Source organism: Salvelinus fontinalis, chromosome 37 (genome assembly GCF_029448725.1).
Source record: "Salvelinus fontinalis isolate EN_2023a chromosome 37, ASM2944872v1, whole genome shotgun sequence".
Classification (NCBI taxonomy): domain Eukaryota; kingdom Metazoa; phylum Chordata; class Actinopteri; order Salmoniformes; family Salmonidae; genus Salvelinus; species Salvelinus fontinalis.
Window position 1 is genome coordinate 15,481,984 of NC_074701.1, and position 21,164 is coordinate 15,503,147.

General features: G+C 45.9%; 1 protein-coding gene across 5 annotated transcripts in view; it reads right to left on the minus strand.

Annotated features, from left to right (window-relative positions):
• Positions 1-21,164, minus strand: part of tjap1 (tight junction associated protein 1 (peripheral)) — an 81,389-nt gene that overhangs the window by 12,867 nt on the left and 47,358 nt on the right. For 2 of the 5 annotated variants that reach the window (XM_055902081.1, XM_055902080.1), the window contains 5 exons: positions 16,476-16,668; positions 13,936-13,964; positions 8,975-9,136; positions 5,015-5,081; positions 2,767-2,796 (listed from right to left, as the gene is read on the minus strand). In XM_055902081.1, coding sequence (XP_055758056.1) covers positions 2,767-2,796; positions 5,015-5,081; positions 8,975-9,136; positions 13,936-13,964; positions 16,476-16,634 — 447 coding nt within the window. In that variant the 5' untranslated portion in view covers positions 16,635-16,668. The remainder of the gene's footprint in view (positions 1-2,766; positions 2,797-5,014; positions 5,082-8,974; positions 9,137-13,935; positions 13,965-16,475; positions 16,669-21,164) is intronic. The other 3 variants (XM_055902084.1, XM_055902083.1, XM_055902082.1) reach the window with 2 other exon arrangements.

Genomic DNA, 21,164 nt, shown 5'->3' on the forward strand with positions numbered 1-21,164 from the left:
AATGGTGGTGGGATGCATAACATTAGAAAAGCAGCGTCATGCATCACTGGCGGAGGGATAACCATAGCCAGCACAAGCTGCAGGACTATGTTTAAGTAAGCACACATAGGGATTTCCTTATTGATTACAGCTAATGCCTGTCACCTCCTCCAAAGGCTGGTGCTAGCCACTCAGCTCAGCGGTGTGTTGACAGAGACAGAAACCCCCAAAAAAGTACAGCCGCAGAAAATGTCAGAAAAAACGATCGATGGCACATTATGAAGTGACAAAGTCTGAGCTCAAAAAGGACTCTGGGTCTGAGTCTGTGCCGAGTCACCCTAATAATGCGTTTTTTCCCTCTCGCACTCACGCCATACGTTTGGGGAATACAATAACCTAGAACTGCAGTCAAACAGCTGGGCAGGTGACACGCTGTTGTATCGTTAAGAGAGCCAGTGAATCGCTTCAGTTAACATCCAACTATGTGAGTAACACTAACAACAGGACAGATGGGTTATGCAAAAATCCATAATAGGCAACAATTGATCAAATACTCAGTAGCTTCAGCACTAATATTATCTGAAGCATCATTATAAAATCAGGATTAAAGGGATTTTCTAATATAACAAGATGTCTCCGATTTCAGAGGTACCACAGGAATAGCTTGTGGTCCTGATTGGCTAGTGTTTTTTTAAGTAACCATGACTTAGCCAACAAATTGGGATTGCTACAGTAGGGACTTCACACTATACGTGCAATATTTCTCAAGTTTTAACAGGGGAAGGGGGAAAAAACAGTTTCTCTGGGCTTCGGTACGTTCTCTCGCAGAAAACAATCCCTAAACCGCTGAGCTGGAGAACTTCCAGACCAATTAATAGTTTGTGCGGATCCAGATGCTGTGACTCCTCTGTGTGTGACTCCTCTGTGTGTGTGTGTGTGTGTGTGTGTGTGTGTGTGTGTGTGTGTGTGTGTGTGTGTGTGTGTGTGTGTGTGTGTGTGTGTGTGTGTGTGTGTGTGTGTGTATGTTAGCTAGCGAGCAAGCACAGGCCCAGATCGTTGCATTAATATTCACCACAGGCTCATTATTTGTTATTTTTTAATTGAACCTTTATTTAACTAGGCAAGTCAGTTAAGAACAAAGTCTTATTTACAACGACGGCCTACCGGGGAACAGACTGCCTTGTTCAGGGGCAGGATGACAGACATTTACCTCGTCAGCACGGAGATTCGATGAAGCAAACTTTTAGTTCCTGGCCCAACGCTCAAACCACTAGGCTACCCGCCCCCCCATTGGAGCCTCCAGTGAGCCCAGTGTGGGGTTTGGATCTGCACTGACACCCTGTGAACAGCTGAGAGAGGCCTGGACCACGGCTGCTATTCTGACCATCTGTTAACACAATATCAACATCATTATTGGTGAACACACCAAGCACAATGTCTTAATCCGGGGAGTGGTCCTCCCTGCATCTTCTATCTGACGTTGTCCATTTACGAGCTAGATGTTAACTGAAGCCTGCACGGAAGTGAGCACTGAGCAGCTCTGTCCAGTTCTTTTAGAGGTCGTAATCGATCGCGCAACATGATTGGACTATGAAAATAGCAAGATCCAATCCTCAGAGGGAGAGGGTGTGGTCACCACCACTAAATCACACCTGGTAGAAAAGAGGAACAGTCATCCATCTGTCCATAGAGAATCAGTGAGAAAGGGAGTTACTGAGAGACGTATAGACAGAATGAGACGCAGACTGTATCTCCTGCTCCACTGGCTGCCATGTCAATAATTAACCAATTCGCTTTATATATGCTAAACTGAAGAGGCTTAGGAGGAGAAATACAAAATGCACACAGAAATAAGCCAGCCAGCCATTGTGATGCAGAGAGACAGTTTGACTGGGCAATGCCACATCCATAAAACACCATAGTGATCTCTTCTATAGCACTTGTGCTGCAGAGCGTAACACGCCTATGGTAAAGGGGATATACAGTCTACACCGTCCTAATATTGAGTTGCACCACTTTTTGCCCTTAGAACAGCCTCAATTCGTCGGGGCATGGACTCTACAAGTTGTCGAAAGCTAATCAACAGGGACGCTGGCCCACGTTGACTCCAATGCTTCCCACAGCTGTGTCAAGTAGGCTGGATGTCCTTTGGATAGTGGACCATTCTTGATACACACGGGAAACTGTTGAGCGTGAAAAAACCATCAGCGTTTCAGTTTTTGACACACCGGTGTGCCTGGCACCTACTACATTACCCCGTTAACAAGGCACAAGTCTTTCGTCTTGCCCTCTGCATGGCACACATACGCAATCCCTGTCTCAATTGTCTCAAGGCTTAAAAATCCTTCTTTAACCCTTCTCCTCCCCTTCATCTACACTGACTGAAGTGGATGTAACAAGTGACATCAATAAGGGATCATAGTTTTCACCTGGTCAGTCTACGTCATGGAAACAGTTCCTAATGTTTTGTACACTAAGCGCACAGAGAGGTGGGGGACTTGAAAACTAGAAGTTTCAATCCCTGGGCACACCCAGAGATACACATATCGCCCAGCCCCTCATGCCCAACGCAACCCCCATGCATAGGGACCATAGCAGAGCTACACAGACAGGATGATCGACTGCGGGACATCTAGAGCAGTTTGCCAGGACAAGACAAGAGGATGGAGAGACTTTCCTAGTTCAGAGGCGACAAGCAGAGCAGTAATGAACATGACAACTGCAATAAATGCTCAGGGGGAGGATGGAGGGAGGGAGACGGGAGAGAAATAGAAATGATAACGCAACTGCGTAGACCCAGGTTTGACTGATAGCAGCCTGATGATGATGATGAGACAGCCCGTCACGAAGCAGCAGCATGAGAGAGGGGGAACGAATGAGAGAAACAGACAGAGAGAGGGAGAAAAAAAAAAGAGATGGATGGTGAGAACAAAGACAACACAGAACATTTTGGTCTCTTCTTTTGGACACTTGGCGAGATCTCCCGTGCGTCATCGGCTAATATGGTTTCTGATTGCGAACTCCTCTAACGCAGCACGTCAGAATAGGTTGAAACAGGCCTGTCATTTAAGCCTTCGACTGTTAGACAGTGGTCCATAGGCCTATTCCCAAGTCACATAATCAACAGAACCGGGAAAATTGCATCAATTTAGGCTTAACACAAAAATAATGGAATCCACAAGGATGAGGAAGGATTTGAGAGCTGTGTGCTAGGGATGGCGGCGAGTACGCGATCATTTGATTCAAGGTTTGCAATTCGTTTAATAATTTAATCCAAAAATGTACAAATGCAACGATTTTGCAGGTCAAATTAATAATCAGTGACCGACAAAAATGTCTAACTGTCAAATGCTGTGAAAACGCATAAAGTTTTGTTTTCCGTTGTGCATCAGAACAACCAGTAATTGGAACAATAGATAGCATACTGCAAACGTTTTGAGTTCAGCCAAGTTCCACGGTAACATGCAAGAACTCAAAAATGATGAGTACTCAAACACAGACATCGGTTTAACTGCCTATCCCTACTGTGCATTTTTAAAGGCCACCGTTGACAAGGTGAATGTGGGGTCAGAGCATGTTTTGGGCAGAGTAATCCTCTGGCAATTGCAAAGAGATTACCTCACATCGGGGCCAGCCTCACACACACACACACTACCAAATCACCTGTCCCAAACACAAAGCTCCAACCGGGCCATCAGTCCTCGATCGTCTGTTTTCCTAAAGCTACCTCCTCTACAAAGACAATTAACAGGGCTGGACTGAAGTCAGAATTAGACAGTAGAATGTTTGTAGATAATTCCACAGTACATCTGTGGTGTGAATCCAGTCTGGGGAGGGCTAGCCTGTGGGTGATGGGCAGTCAAGGGGGGTGGCTTGTAGTTGTGCTCAGATCACTTGCCATGCGGAGAGTTGGCAGTTACACACTACACCAAGCAACATCCTTTATTTCCCTGTCAGTGTAAAACAGAGCAGCTTGAACTTTGATTTTGTCACACAGCTATCACAGAGGGCAGGGGATCGTACCACAGCCACCAGCAAAGGATCACAGCGAACTATTTCGACATTAGTCAATCTACATATTTATGGGAAATTAATATTTGGCCAGTGGGAATGTTTGCTTTGACTAAACGTGATTGGATTAGAAAGAATAGACACAGTATGCACACGCATACACATACCACCAACATACACACACAGAGACGGGCTAATCAAACAACCATCACGCATGTGTAAACAGCAGCATACATATCGAGAACATAGATGCATACTTGATGTCCTGACACACAATATCTGATTGATGGTTGTTAGCTTGTATGGTTGATGAGTCGTATTATAATCATCCAATAAATAAACAGCGTCATACATAGTAACCTATGTCTTAAAAGGGACAGTCTGGGATTTGACATTGTGGGAAAAGAGTCTCTTTGCACATAAAACACCTGGTTGTCACCTAGTGTGGTTGGGGAGCGTGTGTGAGCTCGCGCACACAGACACACGTTTGCCTGGGGGAATAGCAGAGCTGTGGACCTTCCCATCTCCCAGAGGGGCTAGAAGAGACATGGGTGATCGAAATAATTGACTTCAAATGAAAGGCCAGATCATTCTGTGCTAATCTCTTGCAGCACTCTGCACCACAGAACCTTCCAAAAGAGACCGTGAGGCATAATTAGCTGACAGGTGTTGGATAATGGCATAATGAGTGCTCTTAAATGATGTATTTTTTATTTTTATTTTTAAACACACCGCTGTATAGGAAAGGTTCTTTCCCAAAAAAGAATAACTCCACTGACCTGGCATGCTGGGAAACTCCTTCGACATAGAAACCTTTGGACATTGTAGTGTTTGCAAATCTACAATACTTTTGACCAGGGAAAGGTCAAAAGGAAAAGCAGTATTTTGGGAAATGGAGTGCAGGTTAAGTTGTGTGTAAATGTTTCCTTTAAAAAAGGTAGTCACCAGAAGAACATGAAATATTTATGGCCAATGAACACCTATAGATAAGCAAAGAGGGCAGGTGGGAGAGGTGAAAGGTTACCAGGGAATGAAGCTTCTCCTCCAGGTCCTGGTTGGCCCTCTGGGAGGCGGTGTAGCTGTTCTGCAGTCTGTGGAGGACAGAATGTGTCTCGGTTAATAGTACCGTGTCTACAGAGCTGAGCCCCATCCAGATAGAACACGTATTGGAAACCCACAGATGCTATGCTGCAGAGACTGAGACACAGAGTCCACTGGTACAGAACGTAGCACTGCAGTAAAACAACTCAACCCTTTTCTTTTTCAGTGCAATCGCCTCCCATCATAGTTCAAATTACACGGTTGTCTTCTCTTGTACGTCTTGTCTGGTTGTCAAATGAATAATTCAGATTGCCATATAGACCAGAATTATCTCCACAATGAGACACCAGAAAACGGCAGTACAAGTATGCATGCAGTTCTCTTGGCAGTCACATCCATGCACATTTAGTTCACTTTATTTCCATTGCTACTCAACAGCAGCGCGGTATGAATCCTCTCAGACTTAATGAAGCCATCAGAGTTTTACTCGCTCCGGTTTTCAACAGGTTAGATATTCGGAACAAATTACGAGAGATGGGAGGAAAAGGGAGAGAGGGGACTGTATTAAAACCATTTCAATAGGACCAATAGCAATTACTTTCCCACTATCCACTGCCTCCTAAATTGGCTAGATAAATTCCTCAAAAAAAATGAGGTTGTGTATTTCATGGAATGCAATTATGGAGAAAATTTAAAAGGGTTAAAATGGCAACATACTGATTTTCCACATAGCTTTGCAGGACATGTTTGAGATGGGCCCTGCAGTCATGTACTGAATAGGTATTGACGTTCCTGTTGTTTAGAACTGATTGTGCACCACCTTCATCATCAGTCACGCTCACAATGTGTAATGGTGAGCAACAGTAAAGAGGTGTGGTAGTCCAGAAGTTCAAGGCACTAAAGTACGCCACACCTTAAGATTTCAGTAAGCGTGAATCATGATAAACTATGCTCAAGTCAACTCCCCTTGAGACTTAAAAAAAACAACAAGAAACAGATGTTTTGAGAAAAAAATCTGCATTTAAAAAAAAAAGGTCTCATCATTTGGTGATTGTTATATTACAAATATTGCCTTTGTATGGGTTCAATCCCCATCTCACAGAAACCCCAGAGGGTATGAACGCAGGACTGTCGTCTGAAAATCCAACACCTGAAATCCAATCGAAGTCTAAGAAGCACACAAATGATGCTCACAAAGCACTCTGCCCGTCACCCTTTCCACTGAGAGCGGATTACAAGGCCAGAGTCCATCAGCCTGTGATCCTCTCCGTGGTAGTCAGGTCTGCACCAGGGCCAGGCTCTAGCCTACTAGTTTCATTTCCTCTTTCTGCCATGAGCCATGCTGGGTGCTCATTTGACCACGTGTCACAATAACTGCTGTCCCCGGGCCAACTGGCCTCGTGATTGATTCATTGATCGAACAATATTGCACATGGACACGCGCACTGGTGTAACCTTACTTATATTACAACCCTGATGCAATGACACTAAATAGCTATTGTAGTGTCCAGGGTGATACTTGTGTGTATCGATGCGATTCATAGTACAAAACCTCTGGCTTTTTAAGACATATTTCCCAAAGGGCTGTCCTTCCCAATAACACCAGCATCTCTCATTACCCTCTGGACACATCGGTCGCATTCCTCTCTAATCAAAAAGGCTTCGCTGCAAATCACCGCCAATGACGTTCACTGTCTTTTTCCCCCAATCAAGATTGAAAAAACATTTGAGCAAAGCTCACCGATTCCCACAGAGACCACAGCGGTACCCATTTACATTTGACATTCAAGTCATTCAGCAGACGCTCTTATCCAGACTTACAGTATTGAGTCCATACTTTTTGCTCACACACCCGCTGCCTTTCAGGGTTTCAGAGGCTAGACATTGATCTGACTAATGTGCTGATGGACTTCAAATTGGGGAGCGCAATTACAGTCACCTGATGACTCCACTAAGAAGTCCGATTGAATAGTCTGGCAGCCGTAAACTAATCAAATGAAGCCCTCAGAGAGTCACATGTGAATGCTGCTAATGGGTCTGGTAAACTAAATAAAGAGCTAAATAAAAGAATTGTAGTCGTAATTACAACAATTGGCTTTTCATTCCCAGAGCCTTTTCAGAGATAGATCTCTGAAAACATCTGTGTAACGGTGCTGCCCGGTGATAATCAGATAGGACATACGAGTGGAGCACACTAGTTAACTGATGGTAATCCAATTGAACCCTCATCTTTGCTGAGGCTGCATTTGAATGTGTGATCATCTAGTACGGAAATGCAGATGGACCATCGCATCCCACATAGGCATGTAGCCTCATTCTGTGATTTATTGATGGAAACACTGCAGGGATAATTGAAAGTGACTGGTTGCTCAGAGCGAAAAACAGGAAGATGCCTCTTGATTGGAGATAAACTGGGATGATTGCTTTTGAATGTGACACACACAACACACACGGGATTTGAAATGAGCAGCCACGTGGTTTTCCCTGGAATCTTGACTTAAATGTGCATATACACATTACCGCAACCCAGAGCCAAAGCATTCGTAACAGTAAATGAGCAAATCTATTTCTCCACATACATGTGGACAGCGAGATAAAAATGAAATGGCACATTTACATATAAAGCTATTGGAAATGTATTAGAAAATAATTCAAAAGCAAGCAACATATTTAACGATTAAAATGCTTAAGAAACAAAATGGCAACCATTATCACCCGACAGCAGATATGGGAAAATGTGTTGCCGCCAAGTCCCATTTAGCAGCTTCAGCCCTGCGTCCTCCCTCTGGAGGAGTTTTAGTTTCCTCAGTGTGGTGGTGGGAAACGCATTGATCATTACCATGACACTTCATAATAACATAAGCTTTACAATCTCATTAAAGTGAGAGAGTTTGTCTCATTAAAAAGGTGGATTATGCATACCGACCATTTTTGCCTCTTTTTTAACCTGCACTTAAACTCACAAATTAGGAGCAAAAAAATATACTCAAATCTACTTTTAAATTGTTCGTTTTTTTTAGGAATCAAAGCGAGCGCATTTTCCAGGCTTTTCAAGACCAACTTCCGTTAATAAGCTTTTTAGTTATCGCTAAACTGTGAACATTTTAAATCTTTATTCAACAAAGTTGTACACAGATGGGACTGGGCCTGCCTTTTACTTCAGAAGTAACTTGATTGACAAGCAGATGTGTAGAGATTGATTTCTTCACCAAAAACTGAGAGGCGGGTTGCAGGTGTATTGCCAGGGAAAGCAGGAGACGCTTTTAAATCAAGAGGTTCTTTAACACCGGAAAGATTGAAGGAAAGACAAATGATAGAAGAACCATGGTTGTGTGCCCGTAATGTGGTATAGAACGAAGAACATAAACTAAAACGTCGTTCTGGCTCAACATTCAGGCTCTGAGTTCCAACTCCAAAAAGGACTGGTGGTCATGTATTGTAAAGGAAGGCCTGACGTTGTCACTAACTAGGGCTGACAGGACTCTTCAGCGCCCGACCACACTTCCTCTATGGTAACATCCTCCCATTGAACAACGTTCTGAAATATAGATAGATACATCATAGATAAAACAGCATAGACTTCCTGGCATCTACATTTTTTCCATGTGGCAGAAACTTAACCCCCCCCCCCCCCCCCACCACCTCGCTCTCAAATAGACGATCCAACATGCCCAGAGGTTGAAGAAATTAAAGTAACAACTAGCTGCATAATCAGATGCCTAAGCTCTCATTAATTCAACAGCTTTGATCAGATTCATTAAAAATGGATTGCAGGGGAAGGTATTCATTTCATCTTTCGGTTTCCGAAAAAAAGTGAGGTTGGGAGAGGAAGTGAGTTGTGCGGTGTAACGGAATGAAATATTATCCGTGTCACGAGGTGGCAAGAGTGCTTCCCATATCATTGCTAATGGGCTCAGGAAATGAGGGAGGTTAAACTCGTCACCTGCGGAACTTGTCTCTCATCTTCTCCAGGTCGTCGCGCGTGCGACCCATCTCCCCCTGCATGTAGTGGCGGCTGGTCTCAAACTCCGTCTCCATGGCCTCCATCTTGTGGGTGGTGTGGGAGAGCCGCCGGCGAAGGTCTTCATTCTGCTGCTGCAGGATCCTGGAGGGGAGAGGGAGTGGTAGAGAGGTGAAGGTGGAGGGGGGGGGGGGGCAGTCAGCCCAGGTGCAGTGGAATGACTCACAGACAGTACTGTATTCACACATAGTGACTAGACTGACAAGACAAACAGAGAGCCATGGGAACTTGCTTCAGCCACAGAACTCACCCAAAATTCAGGGACAGTTTATTGAAAATAATGTCAATGGGAATAGAGAAAAAAAATCATAATTAACAACTACGATTAACATGAGGGAAAATTGGCATATGTGAAAGAAAGGTCCATGCATATGAGTGAGTGCATATTTATGACAGAAAGTGTGTCTTTTCTCTGTGTGTATGGGAGAAAGCGAACGCATGGTTGTCCACAGCACTCGTGTGTGTGTGTGTGTGTGTGTGTGTGTGTGTGTGTGTGTGTGTGTGTGTGTGTGTGTGTGTGTGTGTGTGTGTGTCGGGTGGCTGCCTGCCTTTGTCCTGGTGTGTCTGTGGAGTTTAATGGGAGCAGCTGTTAGGATGCTGGGGGGACGGAGCAGCTGCCATGGGACAGGACACATCTGCCATCTGCCACAACCCACTGTCCACAATCCTGTCACCACACCGTGTGTCGTACTATGCCACATCCAGCCACCCACTCACTCACTGCTGGCTGCACACTGCGATTAAAACCACTGTTTTCAGGGTCTCTGTCCTACTGGCTCAGACAGACCCCAATACCTAGGGGACCGCTCTGCTGCATGACAGCAGTTAGCAGCAAAAAAATCTCCTAACTACAGTCCACCGACGTATGTTTAAGTAAGACTCCCAGTGGGCTCAGATTAGGTTGTGAGAGCCAGGCAATTGATTGGGTAGACAGGGGACCACAACAAGAGCGTCCAGGTGCGTTACCCTGTCACAGGGTGTGATTGGGTGTGACAGGGTGGAATGAAATTAGCCCTCGCACCGCTATGTGTTCCCCGTGCTGTGTCTGCAATAGTCAAATGGGACATTTTCCCCATCTAACAGCTGGCAGACACAAAATCTTTAAAATCGACAAGCTCCCGTACAAACTTCCAGAGCAACAGGTTAGTCCTCTTCACTAAGTCGACAGCTCCAGAGGGGAAGGAAGGAAAATGCCCACGTGTATCCTACACATGCAGACACACTTGCCAACCAAAACCAGAGCGGCTCAAGAAAAGAGAACATAAATAATTAATGGTATGTTACGGTTGGTGGGGCGGCAGCCAATGTTTTATTCTATAATTACACACAGGATTTCACTGTTTCTGCACGGTTCTGTTTTGGCTCTTTCAGGGCACGGGTTTGAGTAAAAAGGCAGATTGGTTTTTGGCACAGTCTGTGGGTACTACCCTGTACCCGTTTACTTGAGCTAAGTATGTGTGCGCATACACAAACAACACATATGTTGATGTGGATTGTGACATGAGGAACATGAGCTCGGCTCCTATTCAGATCACGGAGAGTGGGTGTGTATAAGAAGCCAAGCTTACGCCTTACGTTAAAAAAGAAGAAAAACAGCAAAAGGAGCATTATCCACTCTGCTATGCTGTAAATACACGTAAGCAGTGAGGAAAATTGTACATTAATTATACGGTAGAATACACACTTTCACAGAGCTGCTGCTGCTAACCAATGCACAGTGTGTATAAAAGCAAGGTGAGGCTACCATTGGATCTAACCTGGATGATTGAGCATTACGGTGCAACAGCAAAAGGCAAAAGGAACTAGTCACAGCATAAAGGCGTCTTGCAATTACAGACTACCCAGAACCTGAGTGCACTGCGGTTAGGGTACTTTTTAGGCTGTTACAAACACCTCTAACAGCCTTGCACATCGAGATGCTCCCCGGGAGCCAAACAGGAGGAGGAGGAGTGGTAAATTAAGGCGCAATGGAAAAATAACTGTGATAAGAGAAAATAGATATTCCCAAGCTTTCAGAAAGTATTTTGAAAGACTGGGATTGGGAAACGGTCTTTCAATTCACTTGTAAAACACATCCTTAGGAGGTTCAGGGGTTTTACATGCATTACACCAGGGTTTCCAAACTAGCAGCCCGTCCCAACTTTTCTAACTACATTTTTTCCTTTCTTGTTTTAAATTGTTGGACATAAAAGACTAAAAACAAATACCAAAAGTATTCCCACACATGAGAGAGATATACACCAAGTGTACAAAACATTAAGAACATCTTTCTAATATTGAGTTGCCCTTTTGACCTCGGTATCGAAAGCGTTCCACAGGGATGCTGGCCCATGATGCTTCCCTCAGCTGTGTCAAGTTGGCTGGATGTCCTTTGGGTGGTGGACCATTCTTGATACACATGGAAAACTGTTGAGTGGGAAAAACCCAGCAGTGTTGCAGTTTTTGACACAAACTGGTGCACCTGGCACCTACTACCATACCTTGATCAAAGGCACTTAAATATTTTGTCTTGCCCATTCACCATCTGAATGGCACACATTGACAATCCATGTCTCAATGCTTAAAAATCCATCTTTAACCGGTCTCCTCCCTTTCATCTACACTGATTGAAGTGGATTTAACAGGTGACATCAATAAGGGATCAAAGCTTTCACCTGGTCAGTCTGTCATCGAAAGAGCAGGTGTTCTTAATGTTTTGTACACTCAGTGTATCCATATGTAAAAGCAAGGTTTGAAATGATTGTTTTGGTCAAATATTATATCAGTTTGGGCTTCGAGCTCAATTTGCAGTCTACAAATGATTTGTAATTATGTTCCAGTCCCCTTGACCATCCATTTAAAAAATAATAATAATAAATAGGCCCGTGGCTGAATCTAGCTTTTCATCCCATTAGACTTTGTCCTTGTGATCTTCGAGAGGTGAGAGAAGCAGGTGTGCGCATCATAGTGAGGTGAAGAGCAAACTGCTACTAAAAATGACCGCCTTCCCTAGGCCTCTGATGTCTATTTCCCTGACGGCTTAATGGCAACAACATGGTCAGTCATCTTATCACTGTGGCCATGACATCGTGTAACGTCTGTCTTTCGTAGGGGCCATCCCATGGTAGTCACAAGCCTGGAGATAAAGGCTGGAGGGATGCATTTGTGTGTTATGTCTAGTCAGCTATACATACCGACAGACACGGCATAGGAAGAGAGGTACGGCATAGGAAGAGAGGTAAACAAAAACAAAAAACTGCTAAAACACAACGAGCATGGTTGAGCATGTTTGGCTGAGGCCGTTTAAAACTCAGTGAGGCACAGCAAGATATAGTGGAGAATGGGAAACCATTTCTGACAAAAAACTATTGTGACTTTAGTTTGACTTTTCAGACCTTTTCCCATTCAGAAGAGTATGGTGGAAACAACGGGAGGGGGAGAGAAGGAAGGTCTGTCTGTCAATCGATGTATTGGGAATCCCATTCATCTGAGAAACAGTCCTCTGCAGCATACGCAGTAGACAAACAGCCAACATTCTATAGAACAGCATGACAAAACTCCACTACAGCTGGGGAGAAAGACTCAGCTCTGGCCTCTGTGGAGACTTGGTGCCTTGAGTAACTCTAGGGCAAGAGTGAGTGACTGGGTGGTAATGATTAACAGTGGCACTCAGCTCAGGTCCAGTTGTATTCAGTTAGTCAGACACAGAATCATTCAACATCCCACACCAGCGCAGGGGCATCTAGGCCAATCAGTGACATCGCTTCTGTGCCACAAAGCAGCTTATCAGCATTTACCACCACAGGGAAGAGAAGGGGGAGGGGGGATCCAACAGCAGCTACGTCAGTGGCAATTCATTAAGCATTGCTGCCTGATGATGGCCATACATGTGGATAGTAGCCTGACTATATTACCCTTTACATCTCGTTCACTGACACCAAAGGCCACTTCACTTTAGTGTACCAGTGACAGCGCTGGGCAAGACTTTACTGCGAGAGGCTAAAATGACACATCAAACATGCATTTGATAGATTTGGAGGTAATTAGCTGACTATAGCGATTCTTTTGGAAGAGGAAGTGGAGCAGAGGAGGACAGCAGGACTGATGGAGGTGAAAGTTTGAGCTGTAATTACAACTAGTGTTCCGTCTCTGTACTAGTGGTCAATCCTGTATGGCTGGTGGTAATGGACTCCCCCACATACTCAGAGCTGCTTTCTCTCATCATTAGCTGTGTGGAGTTTTCACAGCTGGGGGGGGGGGGGGGGTTCCAGCAGGGAGACGCCACTGATTACATAGATTCACTTTGAGCCCAGGCTGGGGTGGGAGAAGTAGGAGGCAGGGGCGTGTGGGTGACGGATGTTGGTGCTAACAGCAACCTGCTCCTCTTCCACTCTCGCCCACCTGCGCAGCACCCTTCCCACCACAGGGCCTTGTCATCATAGCACCATCTGGAATCAGCCATGTCTCTATGAACCCTCCCTCCACACAGTGTTACTGACGCAGAAGCTGGGCGTCTGCATGCGGCCTCCCTCTCCCCAGGAAGTGTCTAGACGGGAGCAGCTGGGGCTCCTGGGCAGGGCTGGCTGTGGCGTGGTGCCAACCTGGCCATCTCCTATAAGCAGTCCATCTACCCAGTGCCAATCAGGTCGCGCCACCCGGGGCTACAGCTTCCCACACAGTAGACTGATCTATACAGTACACACTAAGGTGTCAAAACTGGGCTCAAAGTGAGGCAGGCAAATAGACACAGAAACCCAAAGAAGTCATGCTGAGATTCACTGTTTTCTGTTTGTTTAAACTGTAACTCAAATTTAGTATTTTCAATCCTGTGGCTGAAGCATTCCTCACAGAAAACACAGCACATATTTGTCAAAGCATAAGGAGATTATAAAATAATTACTTACTTGATCCTGTCTGCATCTGATAAGGAGTCCTGCAACAACATAAACATCCTATTAGTTTGGCCATTGCAGATATGTTTGCAAAAAAACAGACATTTTGCTGGACCGGCAATCACTACTGGCTGTAATTAGTCATTTCTTTTAAAAAGGCTCTCCATCTACAACCTTGAGACATTGAGCTCGACAGACAGTGAACAGACCTGGGAAACATTGGAGATGCACTCTGTAACAATACACATCATTTCAAAAACACTCACCAGCTTTCAAGGACTGAACTAAGCAGAAATTGTACAAAAACGATTCCACATTTATATTAACCAATTTCGCACCGCACAGAATTCAGATTCCTTGGTAGTTTTCAGTGTCTGTTGAAGCCAAAGGGTTACAGAGATAAGAAGCCAGGGCAGAATTTTACATGATGTCTCTTAGTTGCACAGGCCAATACGTACATGCCTCACGGAGCTATGAAATCAATTTGACAGCCCCTGTCATTCTGCAAACGAAAGAAAGCCTTCAGTTTACACAGAAGAGCAGCCTGCGCATCTACTGCACTTAAGTGGCTAGTTATCAGCACCACATTTATGAATATTGTATTCTCTTCTCTGTAGAATAATTGCACAGTATTAAATCAAGAATATCTTTAGAACATAATGGCCAAGTCTCAACAACGGCTATACACCGAGTGTACAAAACACTGTCATGATCTTTCCACTGACCAGGTGAATCCAGGTGAAAGCTATGATCCCTTATTGATGTCACTTGTATATTCCACTTCTAATCAGTGTAGATGAAGGGGAGGAATTAAAAGTTTTTTTTTAAGCCTGAGAACGCAATATTTGGAAGGTGTTCTTAATGTTTTGTACACTCAGTGTAGCACTATAACAGAATGCAGTGCATTGAACTAAAAAGATCTATAAGTTTAAAAAAGGATGAACTAACATGACAGCTGCACAACACTGACCTTTTCAGTTTGGAATGGACTAGAAAGCTGGCTAGTGAATACCACTTGATTGTTTGTACAGTACGTTTCTACTCTCGAGCCATCTAGGGAAATGACTTACCTTCAGTTATTGGCGAATGTAATTTCAATTTATAATATGACGAGAGTTGTAGCTAAGCAACTCGCATTTTGAATCCGCTCGACACAAAACACATTTGTTGAGAAGGCTTCCAATTATTTTTCTGGAAGGCATACAACAATGGAGGGGGGGGGGGGGGGGGGGGAGAAAGAACTTCTCCTCACATACCTTGACCTGTGATAAAATAGAAAAAGAGAGGTGTTGTGATACTGTTTCAGAGTGAGGAGGCTGGGGCACGTATTTAGTTGTGGGTTTGTCCATAGCGTCCTTGTGCTGTGTTCTGATGTCCAGCTGAGAGGACTTGTGCCGTTTTTGCTGGTGGTCTCTCTGCCGACTCTTGTCCTCGCAATCAGTCTCACTGCAGCGTCGAGAGCTGGAGTCCCCGCCACCCCCCACACGGCTGTAGATGGGCCTCTCAGCTTTGGGCCTCGCTCCCTCCCTAAGGGGGCCTGCCCTGAGGGGGTCTGCCCTACGCTTCTCTGCATTCTGGTTAGGGATGTCCTTCGGGGGGGGGTGCCAGGTCGTTGGTCGACCTTTTTCCTTCCTGGAAGGCCTGTCCCTGTCCAGCGCCGAGGACCACTCGTCCCACGGCCGGCTCATTGCAGACTTCCTCTCGGTTCCTCGCTTCTTCGCTTCGGGAGTCAAGGGAGAATTTTGTGCCTGGTGCTGAGGCTGGTATCCCTTAACCGGTCTTGTGTCCTCTTGCTGTTTTCCACCCAGTATTTGCATTCTGGCAGGGCTGATGACCCTGGTGGTAACATCATCCAGGAAGTTGGAGAACTTCAGCTTATTTTCTAGGAATTGGATCATTCCTTCTGAGGTTGCTGAGCTTTGCGAGGTGGAGGATGGGATTATCTGTCTGGTTGAGGTGGTCTTGGCCAGAGACCTCCTCTGGGGCTTCCGGCCACGGCCTCGGCTCTGGCCAAGCATCTCGGCAGACTTGGACTTCCTGAGGTCTGAGAAGTGGACGCCCAGCTGGTTGGGCTGCTTTAGGATCCCCTTAGGAGGGAGGGCTAGTCCCTGGAAGGAAGTCTGCTGGTGGTGCTGACCTCCTCTGGGAACCAGGATGTCTGCATTGTCCTTGAAGACCAGCGAGCGCTCCAGGCTGCGACTAGACTGGGCTGGAGAGGTAGAGTAGCCACCTCGCTGGGAGTCATCTGAGCGGAGGTCTTCGTCTCCAGAGAGAGCGAGTAGGCCCTCACTGCGGCTCAAGAAACGTCTCATCCCCTGCAAGTCCCTGGCTGCGACGCCCACTGTGATGCCTCTATGGCTGAAGATTTGGGGTGGGGGCAGGACGGTAAGATCCAGGCTGGACAGGCTGGAGACGTCCAGCTCACTGTCCGAGAGCAGAGACCAGGAGGAGGAAAATATATTGCGGCCCCCAGGACTAACTGGGCATTTCAGGTAGGGGTCTGTGAACCGTGTTCGCTGAAAACCTGGAGTATGGTTTGGAATGCGAATTACCTGGCAGGGGTCAGGAGGGTTGGGGCCAGCGGTGTTGGCAGGCGCAGGCGGCGTGCTCCCACTAAGGTCCTCTAGGAACGAGGGCAAGCTGTTGCGCGACTCGCGGTGCTGAGGCGGAGCCTTGCGGTACGGCTTCCTGGCCGGGGTAGCGCTCGTCATCCTTGGTGCTCAGCGTCTGTACTGTCGGTTATTCCTGCCAGGAGACAAGCATTAGATGTGGTAGAAGCGCCACCAGCCCTGAGCCCTGCCCTGTGCAAAAAGCCAGCTGTAAAGGTCTGTGTCCAGTTCCCCTCCCTTTCTCTCCCTCCCTTCCGACCATGCATACTCTCTCCCTGGCTCTCTCTCCACTCTCCTAAAGCGGCTGCAACAAAAAAGTGGTTTGAATCAATAGGCTTTGATGAGCAGTAGCAGTGGGCAGTAAAAGAAACGGCTGCCTGGTGCAAACTGTCTGTAGTGGAGAGTGGAGGGAGGGGTATGGGATGCCACTTCAAATAAACATCAAACACAATTCATGTGCCGTGATGGAGTTTGTTTTATTTTAAATATCTGCTCTCAGAATTCTGCCTGCAGAGTATGTGTGTGCATACGTGTATGTGGAATAGAATAAGAGAGAGGAAAATCTGAGCATGCCCTCAAGCCTACAATTGATTACAAGCAGAAGTGTGTTTCCAATAGAGAAACTCTTAAACTACAGTCCACTGACTGGAAGCATTGTGGGCTAAGTTTAGAATGTAAAAACTAGGCACATTCTTTAGGAAAAGAAGCCACACCCCCCACCAAAATCGAAACCATGGACCACACACACACACTGATGCTCCGGAAGGCACTTTTAGGAACACAGGCACACCCACACACACTAGTGGCCGTAAATGACTAAGAAGCTGAACAGGAGAAGAGCCTGTCACTATATCTATTCTGATTGATGACTTGGCTTTTGCTGAGTCACTTTGTAGCCCTGTGGATCCAATTGCCACAGGGAGTGGAGAAACACCAGAGAGCCGTCCTTCCTTCCTGCACAGAGAAGGATACCGTAGTTCTCTCTATATCCATTATACATGTTACTTATGCCCCAGTCTGATGCACTCATTGCACTGTAAATGCATCCGTATGCTTTCCAGCCGAAACAGTTCTGAAGAGTTTGTGCATATATCATGACATTTTGGTCTTTGGCAAGGTTTTTTCCCCCAGTTGTCCGTGCACACATTTTTTTAGAGGCAAGCTGAAGTCGGTAGCCAAAGTCTACGCCCCTTCATCAGTCAACATTAGGGATTCTTCAATTAAGTGCAGCAAACATCTTAGCTGGATGTAATATAGCGCGACAGATCTCCTTGGCAAAAAATGTGAAAAGTAATGACAGATTTGAGTTCTTGAGGAAGTGTATACTGGCTACGGCATCTCAAAAAAATGGACAAACAGTACTATTGCCACGGTTTTTCTAGCGAAGGTCTTTTAAGGGAGTATTTCGAGGACATACCCGCCAGCCGAACTGAAAGTATGCCGACAACTTAAGCCATAGAAATCCTCTTAAGAGGTTCAGATACAATAAACCAGATTAAAAATCAGCACTCGAGATACCCTAAGAACATGCCACTTCGATACAGCTAAGACCAGAAGTGACTGCTTCATGGCAGGTTAGGAGAATTTACACAGAAGGTTAGGAAAATTAACATAGCAGGTTAGATGAATTATGTTAAGGTTTGGAAAAGGGTTTGAAGAGGTGTGTTTTTAGGGAGTCCCATCAGCACTTTGCTGTGTATCCCTGGGGAGAGCATTCTGAGAAATCTGAATGATTAGGAAAACATTATTATGGAATAAAGTAAGGTCTAACCACCTCTGGCTTGGTTCAAAGATTCCCTTCATTCAAAACAATGCATAATTGCACGACTGGATTACGCCCTGGGGGGACCAATGAACATAAGCCATCGATCAGTCCACCGCGTCCTGTGTCACAGATGCCCCCTCCACCCCTGTTCTCTCTCATGTCCCACAAATACCCCAGCAGCACAGGGGTGTTCATCATGTTGCTATTTTTACAGTGCATGAACCACCCGGGGATGGGTTCAATGGGGAAAATAAAGGGAGGGAAAGGCTAGTGCGTCACAGCGGAATTCCAACAAAAGATCAATGACCTTCCCTGTGACATGACAGCAGCGTGTGCAGTGGGGTGGGGCCATATGGTCAGAACTAGTGTATGCGACATCAGAGCAGAGTGCCAATCAAATCAAACTATATGTGTCACATGCGCCGAAAAGCTTACTTACAAGCCCTTAACCAACAATGTAGTATATTTTTTGGGACAAAATAGAGGGGGGGGGGGGTTACAGGTTAGTCGAGGTAATATGTACATGTAGGTAGGGGTAAAGTGACTATGCATAGATAATAAACAGCGAGTTGCATCAGCGTAATCCAAATAGTCAGGGTGGCCATTTGATTAGGCGTTCAGCAGTCTTATGGCTTGGGGGTAGAAGCTGTTAAGGAGCCTTTTGGACCCAGACTTGGCGCTCTGGCACCGCTTGCGGTGCGGTGGCAGAGAACAGTCTATGACTAGGGTGTCTGGAGTCTGACAATTGTTAGGGCCTTCCTCTGACAGAGGTATAGAGGTCATGCTATAGAGGTCCTTGATGACAGGAAGCTTGGCCCCAGTGATATACTCGGCTGTACACACCCTCCGTAGCACCTTGCTGTAGAACATTTTGAGGATCTGAGGACCCATGCCAAATCTTTTCAGTCCCCTGAGGGGGAATAGGCGTTGTCATGCCCTCTTCATGATTGTCTTGGTGTGTTTGGACCATGATAGTTTGCTGGTGATGTGGACACCAAGGAACTTGAAACTCTCGACCTGCTCCACTACAGCCTCGAAAAGAATGGGGGCATGTACGGCCCGTCTTTTTCTGTAGTCCACAATCATCTCCTTTGTCTTGATCACGTTGAGGGAGAGGTTGCTGTCTTGGCACCACACGGCCAGGTCTCTGACTTCCTCCCTATAGGCTGTCTCATCGATGTCGGTGATCAGGCCTACCACTGTTGTGTCGTCTGCAAACTTAATGGTGTTGGAGTTGTGCTTGGCCACGCTGTCATGGGTGAACAGGGAATACAGGAGGGGAATAAGCACGTACCCCCGAGGGGCCCCGTGTTGAGGATCAGCGTGGCAGATGTGTTGTCTACCCTTAAAACCTGGGGACGGTCAGTCCAGGATCCAGTTGCAGAGGGAGGTGTTTAGTCCCAGGGTTCTTAGCTTGTTGATGAGCTGAGGGAACTACGGTGTTGAACGCGGAGCTGTAGTCAATGAAGAGCATTCTCAAGTAGGTATTCCTTTTGTTCAGGTGGGAAAAGGCAGTGTGGAGTGCAATAGAGATTGCGTCATCTGTGGATCTGTTTGGGCGTTATGCGAATTGGAGTGGCTCTAGGGTTTCTGGGATGATGGTGTTGATGTGAGCCATGACCAGCCTTTCAAAGCACTTCATGACTACAGACGCGAGTGCTGTGGGTCAATGGTCATTTAGGCAAGTTACCTTGCTGTTCTTGGGCACAGGGACTATGGTGGTCTGCTTGAAACATGTAGGTATTACAGACTTGGGTCAGGGACAGGTTGAAAATGTCAGTGAAGACACTTACAAGTTAGTCAGCACATGCTCTGAGAGTACACGTTCTGGTAACCCGTCTGGCTCTGCGGCCTTGTGAATCTTGACCTGTTTAAAAGGTCTTGCTCGTCTGGAACAGGTGGTGCTCTCATGGATGCTTCAGTATTGCTGGCCTCGAAACAACAATAAAATGCATTTTATTGGTAGCAGGTAGCCTAGTGGTTAGAGCGTTGGACTAGTATCCGAAAGGTTAGCAAGATCGAATCCCCGCGCTGACAAGGGAAAAGTCTGTCGTTCTGCCCCTGAACAAGGCAGTTTACCCACTGTTCCTAGGTCGTCATTGAAAATAAGAATTTGTTCTTAACTGACTTGCCTAGTTAAATAAAGGTTCAATAAAAAATAAAATAACAATTTTGCCCATCTGGTAGGCTCGCGTCACTGGCCAGCTCCCGGCTGGGTTTCCCTTTGTAGTCCGTAATAGTTTGCAAGCCCTGCCACATCCGACGAGCATCAGAGCAAGTGTAATAGGATTCAATCTTAGTCCTGTATTGACGCTTTGCCTGTTTGATGGTTCGTCTGACGGCATAGCAGTTGTTTTTATAAGCACCCAGATTAGTGTCCAGCTCCTTGAAAGCAGCAGCTCTAGCCTTTAGCTCGGTGTGGATGTTGACTGAGGTGGTACACTCCTCAATGCCATTGGATGAATCCCGGAACATATTCCAGTCTGTGCTAGCAAAACATTCCTATGGCGTAGAATCTGCATCATCTGACCACTTCCGTATTAAGTGAGTTACTGGTACTTCCTGCTTTAGTTTTTGCTTGTAAGCCGGAATCAGGTGAATAGAATTATGGTCAGATTTTCCAGATGGAGAGCTTTGTACGCATCTCTGTGTGTGGAGTAAAGGTGGTAGAGTTTTTTCCCCCTCTGGTTGCACGTGACATTTTTTATTTTTTTATTTTACCGTTATTTTACCAGGTAAGTTGACTGAGAACACATTCTCATTTGCAGCAACGACCTGGGGAATAGTTACAGGGGAGAGGAGGGGGATGAATGAGCCAATTGTAAACTGGGGATTATTAGGTGACCATGATGGTTTGAGGGCCAGAT